Source organism: Microcaecilia unicolor, chromosome 4, assembly GCF_901765095.1.
Source record: "Microcaecilia unicolor chromosome 4, aMicUni1.1, whole genome shotgun sequence".
Taxonomy (NCBI): Eukaryota; Metazoa; Chordata; class Amphibia; order Gymnophiona; family Siphonopidae; genus Microcaecilia; species Microcaecilia unicolor.
The window spans coordinates 98,745,439-98,754,979 of NC_044034.1; the positions used below are offsets into that span (position 1 = coordinate 98,745,439).

General features: G+C 43.7%; 1 protein-coding gene across 3 annotated transcripts in view; it reads right to left on the bottom strand.

Moving 5' to 3' along the window:
* Positions 1 to 9,205, bottom strand: part of LACC1 (laccase domain containing 1) — a 33,992-nt gene extending 24,787 nt beyond the window's left edge. The window contains exons 1-2 of one of the 3 annotated variants that reach the window (XM_030199423.1): positions 8,708 to 9,205; positions 1,952 to 2,542 (exon numbers count right to left, since the gene is read on the bottom strand). In XM_030199423.1, coding sequence (XP_030055283.1) covers positions 1,952 to 2,525 — 574 coding nt within the window. In that variant the 5' untranslated portion in view covers positions 2,526 to 2,542; positions 8,708 to 9,205. Of the gene's footprint in view, positions 1 to 1,951; positions 2,564 to 8,707 lie in introns of those variants that run through there. The other 2 variants (XM_030199422.1, XM_030199424.1) reach the window with 2 other exon arrangements.
* Positions 9,206 to 9,541: the final 336 nt, after the last annotated feature.

Genomic DNA, 9,541 nt, shown 5'->3' on the forward strand with positions numbered 1-9,541 from the left:
AAACTGTTGATTGCCGCAGGCTAAATACTGACCCCTACAGTTTTTAAAGTACGTCAAATTACTGAATGTGTGCTCACACGGGTAAGAGAATTTTGCAAATGGGATGGCTATTTACTTGCGTGTATTTTAATGTGTGGCGAAACGTTTCTCCTCTTTAACCATGCTATCTTCACCCCTCATTCTCCAGACAGGTCCGGTTGGGCTAAGGATATTTAACTTCCTCTGCAGTACACTCTCGGTTCTGCTCACTGGGCGACTGAAACCACCATAGCACTGCCAGCTCTCTTCTCTCCTCCTCCAGAGCTGATCACACATCCATATTCAGACTGAGCCTGCTTTGATGGACAGAGGCATCACAGTACTACAACCTGAATCATAAGACTGCCATCCAGCCATCAAATGTTATAGTTTTTGAACTATTTTTTATGTTAACCTTGTTTTGTGTATGCAAATATCTATAGTCAGAGTAATGATGCAGAAAACCAGACCTGTTTAGCTGGGCTTCAAGGACTGTGTTGGAAACCACTGGCTAACTCATGACACTGGCCTGCTTGAGATCCAGCATCAGTGGGAAGTTACTACTACTACTACTACTACTATTTAGCATTTCTATAGCGCTACAAGGCATACGCAGCGCTGCACAAACATAGAAGAAAGACAGTCCCTGCTCAAAGAGCTTACAATCTAATAGACAAAAAATAAATAAAGTAAGCAAATCAAATCAATTAATGTGAACGGGAAGGAAGAGAGGAGGGTAGGTGGAGGCGAGTGGTTACAAGTGGTTACGAGTCAAAAGCAATGTTAAAGAGGTGGGCTTTCAGTCTAGATTTAAAGGTGGCCAAGGATGGGGCAAGACGTAGGGGCTCAGGAAGTTTATTCCAGGCGTAGGGTGCAGCGAGACAGAAGGCGCGAAGTCTGGAGTTGGCAGTAGTGGAGAAGGGAACATATAAGAAGGATTTATCCATGGAGCGGAGTGTACGGGAAGGGGTGTAGGGAAGGACGAGTGTGGAGAGATACTGGGGAGCAGCAGAGTGAATACATTTATAGGTTAGTAGAAGAAGTTTGAACAGGATGCGAAAACGGATAGGGAGCCAGTGAAGGGTCTTGAGGAGAGGGGTAGTATGAGTAAAGCGACCCTGGCGGAAGATGAGACGGGCAGCAGAGTTTTGAACCGACTGGAGAGGGGAGAGGTGACTAAGTGGGAGGCCAGCAAGAAGCAGATTGCAGTAGTCTAAACGAGAGGTGACAAGGGTGTGGATGAGGGTTTTGGTAGAGTACTCGGAAAGAAAGGGGCGGATTTTACGGATGTTGTAAAGAAAGAAACGACAGGTCTTGGCGGTCTGCTGGATATGAGCAGAGAAGGAGAGAGAAGAGTCAAAGATGACCCCAAGGTTTCGAGCTGAGGAGACAGGGAGAATGAGAGAGCCATCAACAGAAATAGAAAATGGGGGGAGCGGGGAGGTGGGTTTGGGGGGGGGGAAAATGAGAAGCTCGGTTTTGGTCATATTTAATTTCAGGTGGCGTTGAGACATCCAGGCAGCAATGTCAGACAAGCACGCTGAAACTTTGGTTTGGATGCAAGGTGAGATATCAGGGGTAGAAAGGTAGATTTGGGAGTCATCAGCATAGAGATGGTAGGAAAAGCCATGGGATGAGATTAATGAACCAAGGGAAGAAGTGTAGATAGAAAAGAGGAGGGGACCAAGAACAGAACCCTGAGGTACGCCGACAGGCAGAGGGATAGAAGTAGAAGAGGATCCACCAGAGTGAACACTAAAGGTGCGGAGGGAGAGGTAGGAAGAGAACCAGGAAAGGACAGAGCCCTGGAATCCAAGTGAGGACAGGGTATCGAGAAGTATGCTGTGATCGACAGTGTCAAAAGTTATTTTACACATAACACTCAATTTATCTTTTTTACAGTCAACAATAGAATAACTGTTTTTCATTTTACCTGGAATCAAGTATGACTTGAGTATAGTTGGCGTCCCTCGTAGACTTTCAAGGCTCCCCAGGAACCTCTGAATGTCTGTCTGGATGTCCAATAATTGTTCCTGATTTAAAATATGTAGGTCATGATGATCGCCAAAAGATTGCTGCAAGCTCTCTCCTTCCCAGACTTCCCTCAACACTTCAAACTCAAACTGGTACAACGTAGTAAACAGGCAGTCAACATATGCCTTTATGAAGGCTTTCCTTTTCAGTGGCACAATCATTTTTATTAAGCTTAAGTTCTTTTCATCGAGTTTTTGTTTGATAGTGTAGAAGACTGCTGCCATGCTCGAGTTACTCACAACCTCGCAGTCCTTCCCGAGAACTTGCTGCTTGCAGATTGAATCCAGTGGTGCACCTTCTATATTGCTCCTCTCACTGCAGGGAGTTTGGCAACACATCATGAAAACACAAGAAGCACCATTACTGGTATTTTTTTCAACAATATCCTTCAAAAATGGGAGGAATTTTTGAATGCAGTCATTTTTCAAGTTTCCTGTTAGGTTGCACAGATCAATCAGCACTGCTTCTGCCATACCAAGTAATTGGAAGACTGTAGAAAAGAGTAACATACCTTAAAAGAACCAAAGAAAGCAAGGTTAATTCATGCATCTACTCTCACTGCTTTCCACACAGAATTCTATTCTGTATCTTTCTAGACTTTTGCACACAATTTTGTAGGAGCCTGTATGCAAATATGAGTTTTGAATATAAAGTAACAGTACGCAAAGCCCCAGGTAGACATTAGCGCATGGTTCATTTATGTCCCATAAGAATAGTCATACTGGGTCAGACCAATGGTTCATCTAGCCCAGAATCCTACTTCCAACAGTGGCCAATCCAGGTCACAAGTACCTGGCAGAAACCCAGTTAGTAGCAACAGGCTTGTCTGGGAGTTGAATCCAGGACCTCTTGCACGCAAAGCAAGAATCATACCCCTAGAATCAATGAGCCACAGGAAAGTACAATTTCTGCATATACCTTCTCCATCACAAATCTCTTTAGAGGGTATCAGAGGCAAGGTAAAGGGGCTAATTACAGGGGCCACTAGAAAACAGAGCCCTAGTGAGTATTGAACCCAGTTTCCTAGAGCCAAAGCCCACTACACAAATTATTAACAATACACCTCAACTCACAGTTACCACAACCCCCCACAGTGGGAATCGAACCCACAACACCTCTATTCAGGCACGACAGCCCTAACCCCGACACCAAACTGACAGTTAATGAAGATATCAGCTATTCAGTGTGGATGAAGAGAGATGCAGAGTCGGTCCAAAGGCTGTGCAGGGTTTTCTAACACTGGAATTTTAGCTCAAGGTCTAGGGAGGAGTAAAATGGTTATCTCATTCTGTAGTATCTGCTAGTGAGAATTTTATGCCTGCTCCTTTTTTTTTTTTTTAACCACAAACATGCCCGACTCACAACTTTTACTGGCTTCACTGAAGAGGAGTAGGTGAAGGGGAGATCTGTTACTCTAAGGACATAGTATCTCCTTCAGTCGATGACCTAATATATGTTACAATCCAACTTACTACTCAGGAATCTTCATGTAATACCATAATGTACTCTTCTTTACCAAGTCTGTATGCACATGGTATACACATATTCCATGATTTGTCCCATGTATGTTATGTTCCATCTATGCTACCATGTATGTATGCACCTTAACACAACACCATTTGTAATTCTGTTACCCGGAAATGGCAACCGCCATTACGGCAAATGTAAGCCACATTGAGCCTGCAAATTGGTGGGAAAATGTGGGATACAAATGCTACAAAATAAATAAATAAATAAAATATAGGACTATGGTATTTCCAAAAATCCTGTATTGGCATCTGAAGTAGCATGTGCACACATCCATGCACAGGATGGAATGCCACTCTGTGCATAAACAACAGTACTGCAAAAATGGTATGTGTTGAATAGTGTTCCAGCACGCACACAGCTGTCTAAGTTTGGCACTGAGAGAGATTCTTTACGGGGACCTTTGTGCATCTGGGCCTGAAAACTGAGCTGAGACACATCTCTCTTGGCATTCAGTCCAGCTCCTCATAGACAAGCAGTAAGGAGAACTCATGTAGAATAAACACAACAACCTTAAACAACTTGCTAACCTGTCATTAACCAGATATGTGGTCCTCTCTCATTTCTGGACAACTTGTAGAAAACAAGAGACATGCAGGAAGCACCATGCAAGGTGACAGTCATTATTTGACCCATTACTTCACACCGACTAAACACCTCAAAAACCTCAGGCGGGCCTCTGGGACTTGCAGCCCTCCAAGTGGTTCTGAGTCAACTTTAGTTGGACTTATCATTGCCAGCTGCTCCCCCCAAGCTCACAGTCTCAAGTTTTACCACAGATGAGAAAGGCTCATGACTGATACTCTGTTCCACGCTCTCCAGCAAACCTTTTTTTTAAAGGTTGTATTGGAAAAGGAGAGCTCCACAGGAAACAGGGGAGAGGTGAAGGGAGAGAAAAAGTAAATTCGCAGGGCACCACAGTTAGAGGGATCTGAAAACCTCCAGATATGACTCTGCAGATTCAAGCTACAAAGCTCAACTGGGGACCAGTTGGCCAACTGGACCAGGAGCAAAGCACTCAGAACCAAAGGCTGAAAAGTGTGTCCATCCACCTGCTGAAGATTGAAAATACTGAGGATATGGACTGAATGTCAAGAGAAATATGTCTCACCTCAGTTTTCTCTATCTCCACCTGCTGGTTGCTCAACACAACTATCATACGGGTTCTAGAATAGTGGGAGGCTACATAATGGAAATGGTGCTTAAAATTCAGTGGCAGAAAAAAAAACATGCTAATAACCCTTTATAGAATTGTGCTTAGTGTCGATTCCCGCACTTAACTTTGGGCGCCAGAATTACGCCTGCTGAAACTGGACATAAATACTGCCGCCGAAGTTAGGCACACAGAATCAGTATTCTATAACAAACCACATAACTTTTCAGAATGTCCCTGACAGGCCCATGACCATGCCTCCTTTTGAGTTACGTGCTTGTAGAGTTAGACACCATGCCTTATAGAATAGCGCACAGCTAGATGTGCGCAAAAGATTTAATGGGTTCCAATTAACTTCAATAATTGGTTGCTAGCATCCAATTATTGGCGTTCATTGGCTCATTAGCCAATTAATTTCTGTGCACATCTTGGGTGAGCACCCAGATTTTGTCAGGCAAATCTCAGCGCCATATATAGAATGTGGGAGAAAATATGCACTTAACTGCTTACTGCATTGGGGTGCACATTTTTTCCTAATCACCCTTTTAAAAGCAAAGCAATCTGAATAGTTCACCTCTTTCCTGAATAATTAAATCTCATTTAAAATGTTTGTTCTAACACAACTATGGAAAAAAAAATCACCATTTAAACAGTGGCGTACCAAGGGGGGGGGGCGGTGCTCCGTCGTCTCCTGCCACCACCCTGCGTTTTTTTTTTAATCCATTCAGCGAGCGACGCAGGCAGCGCCTCGTGTCTGCCCTGCTGTGTGCTATGAAAAAAAAAAATCGCTTCGCTGGCGTTGGGCCGGCCTTCTCTCGCTATGTCCCGCCCACTTTTGAGGTAACTTCCTATTTCCTCGAGGGCGGGACATAGCGAGAGAAGGCCGGCCCGACGCCAGCGAAGCGATTTTCTTTTTTCACAGCACACAGCAGGGCAGACAAGAGGCGCTGCCTGCGTCGCTGCATGGATTAAAAAAAAAACGCAGGGTGGTGGCAGGAGAAGAGGGCTCTGTCGCTCTCCACGGAGGGGGGGGGGGGGCTCAGATGGGAGAAGGAGGTGGGGGAGCTCAAAGGGGAGAAGGGAAAAGGGAATTGGGGAGGGGTGGGGGAAGCTCAGAGGGGAGAAGGGGTCTGAAGCTGGAACTGGGGTCTGACAAGGGGGCAGGAGGGAGAATGGGTCCATGCCTGGGGCAGGTGGGAGAATGGGTCTGGGGCTGAAAAGGGGGGATGCAAAGCATGTGGTGGATGAAGGGGGCTGGAACTGGGGGCTGAAAAGGAGGGTATTTGGGATAAGGGGGTTAGTGCTGGAACTGTGGGCTGAAACGGGGCAGGGGCTGAAACTGGGGGCTTTAAAGGGGACAGGGAGAAGTGGCTGGGGCTGAAGCTCAGGACTGGTGAGAGAAAAGGGCTGGGGTTGAAACTAGGGGCTGAAAAGGGGACAGGGAGAAGTGGCTGGGGGCTGAAGCTCAGGACTGATGGGAGAAAAGGGCTGGGGACAACAAACCCTGGATGGAAGTGGGGAGCGTGAGGGAGGGCAGACCCTGGATGGATGGATGGATGGATGGGAGAGGGAGGGCAGACGGATTGAAGGGGCAGAGAGAAAGGGCAGATGGTGGAGAGAGAAAGAGGGCAGACTGGGGCAAATGGTGGCTGGAAGGGAGAGAGAGGGCAGACAGTGATGGAAGGGACATTAGAGAGGGCAGACACTGGATGGCAGAGAGAGAGCAAAGACAGATCCTGGATGGAAGGAAGACAGTGAAAAGAAGATGAGAAAAGCAGAAACCAGAGACAACAAACTGTAAATATATATTTTTATTATTTTGCTTTAGGATATAGTATTGTAGCTGTGTTGTTTACAAATAGAACATGTAAATAAGGTAATCTTTTTATTGGACTAATTTTAATACATTTTGACTTAACTTTCAGAGAACAAAACCCCCTTCCTCAGGTCAGGATAAGATACTGTAACAGCACTATACTGTACTGACCTGAGGAAGGAGATTTTGGCCTCTGGAAGCTAAATGTATTAGTCCAATAAAATGATATTATTTGTTTTATTTATATTTGTTAATTTGTAAAGTGGTGATTGGTATTTGTTAGTTTTTTCAAATTTACATCTGCTGTCTTTATACTTTGCACAGTACTAGAGGACATTTTCTGTTTCTGTGGTGTTGCATTGTATGCAGAGTCTGGCATCGGGGGTTCAGTTTAATTTTTGTCTAAATAGAAAGTTTATGATTACTTATTCTATAGTGGATTAGGGTGTATCTATTTGTGAAAAAGACATGGCTTTCGGTTGGCATTGACTGTACTAATCTGTCTGTTTTCGTTTTACAATAGGTGAATTGATGTTCTAGTGCTCACTGTAGTGTTTAAGATGCTTTCCTTTTCCTTGTGTGACTCGTAGAAATGACTGCTTATGGTATGGTAGAATTGCTCTATAGGTCGTGAGTGTTTTGTATTCTCGGTATGCCTAGTACTGGATTTTTGGGGGGGGGGGGGTGTTAAAAAATGACCGGGCCCCGGGTGTCAACTACCCTAGGTACGCCACTGCATTTAAATTAGAATATATCGCTTATATACCTTCAAAGGACCCATCAGCTCAGTCTATCAAATTCTGTAATTATGCAAGCTTTTCCTAAAGTACTTATTTTTACACAAAAAACTAGCACTAGAAAAAAAAATGTACAAGTGAAAATATGCACACAAAGCAATACAGGGTGTTTTACCAGACTTAAACATGAATGTTTTGCAAAACAGAAGTCCTTTGTTATTTCAAGAACTAATTACTGTATTTGTAAACACCCAGATGTACTATGCACTGCTTCCACTGAGACACAAAATGGGGAAATCCCAATTTTAATTTTATGTGGCCATATAAAGAAACTAGTTAGTATAAGGTCATGTTCTCATCCTAATAGTTTTTAACAACAACTGCAGTTTACACCCAACTTTTTCATTTGTTGCAAGTCAAATAAGTAGGGGAGACTGCAATGGTTGCAGTACAGAATTGTACAGCTGGAGACTTGAGATACATTACCATATTCACTACTGGCTGTATAACTGTATGAACTCATATACACCTTGTGATCTCTTTGGGATATGTGCATTACAATCACGAGTCATCTTGTGCAGGACTGAGTAAATTACAGTGTTACAATAATATTATTAACTAGGGATGTTTCCTTTCATTGTGTTTTCTTTTGTGTCATTTAGCCATGCTTTTACCGGATAGTTTGCACTGATTAATCCACATTCCACTACAATCAGCAGACAACTTCAGCACACAAATTATTTGTGGCATTTCTACTATACAGAATGATTTTGTTTGTTTATTTTTAACTTTTTACTGGATGTGTGGCTCCTAGATATTTATAAGTAAATACAGAAAGCAGGCACAGGCTGTTTCAATATTGTAAACCACAGTGCTATAAACCTAAAGCAGATCAACTATAGGGTGATTCCAGAAAGATTTATATAGCACTTTTTCATGCATACAACTCTGGAGTGCAAATTTTCTAACAGATACTGGAACGAAAAGAAAACGGGCCATATACAGTATACTAAGCACTTTCCCCAATGAGCCTGGTTTACTAAGCCCTATGCACCCTCCTCCCCATAAAGGTACAGATCGGTGCAGGATGGAGGAATCTTAACAAAGCAGTTCCCACACGGAAGAAACCCTTTCTGAAATCTCCAGTGTACTTAGTTTTACTACTACAACTGGGGAAACAGATGTTGCAAGCTACTGATTGCACTGAGGGGTCCAATCATCATCTTGTTACTATTTGGGATTAGGATCCTCGTCTTAACCCGGACCCCTGGATTGGCCATTGATGGAAGCACGATACTAATGGCATTGGTCTGCCCCGGTATGGCTATTCTTATGTACAATAAGCCAGGAACCTTCAATAATTAACCTGAAAAAAAAAACCTGCACAGGTTAAGAAAAACACATTGCAACTGATTTACTTACAAAAGGACAATGAACTTGCAACTAAGAGCCGTCAGAAAGTGGTGCTGGCCGGAGTTTGTCCCAAGTGCTGTAAACAGCTCCCTCCAGTTGTGACAGCTGCTCCCTTCTCGGACGATTTATAATTGTAAATCTAAGCATTCAAGAGAGAGGAAATGGAAACGCAGCTTCCTGCTTGCTGTGTTTTGGTGTTGCATAAGGCCGGCTAGGAAAATCCCACCGCCCGTGCAGCAAACCGCACGTGCTTGCTTCAGGGTGACACAGGGAGATTATCCTCATTGCACCCTTCTCGAAACAGGATGTGTGATCGAAACCTTACACTCCTCAGTGGTTTTCAAGATTCAAATAGCTTTATTGGCACGACAGTTTCATGTGTTGTTACAGCAGTTAAGTTTTAAAAAAGGAACAAGAGAAAAAAAATAATAGTATCAACAGTAAACTAAAATTAGCAGGTAGAAATAGGGTTACCCTATGGCTCCAGAAAAAGGAAGACTGATTGAGCCAGCCGGGTTTTACTTCCAATTGAGCCAGCCAGGTTTTACTTCCATTGCTTTAAACCCGGCTGGCTCAATCCGTCCGTCCTCCTTTTTCTGGAGCCATATGGTAACCCTAGGTAGAAATAACAATGAACAGGTTCTGGTCAGGCCATATTTCTTGACTGGTGGCGTGGCAAGTTTCAATCAGGCCACAGCTTAAGAGAAAAGGGTGAAGGCAGCAGCTCTACATTTCCACCTTGCCGCTTTTTGCATTGCAGATATGAAAAGTGATATGCATAACTACTTGAACGCATGGATTGCCTTTCTCTCTTCCTCTTTCCAGGCCCCTATCTCTTTTCTA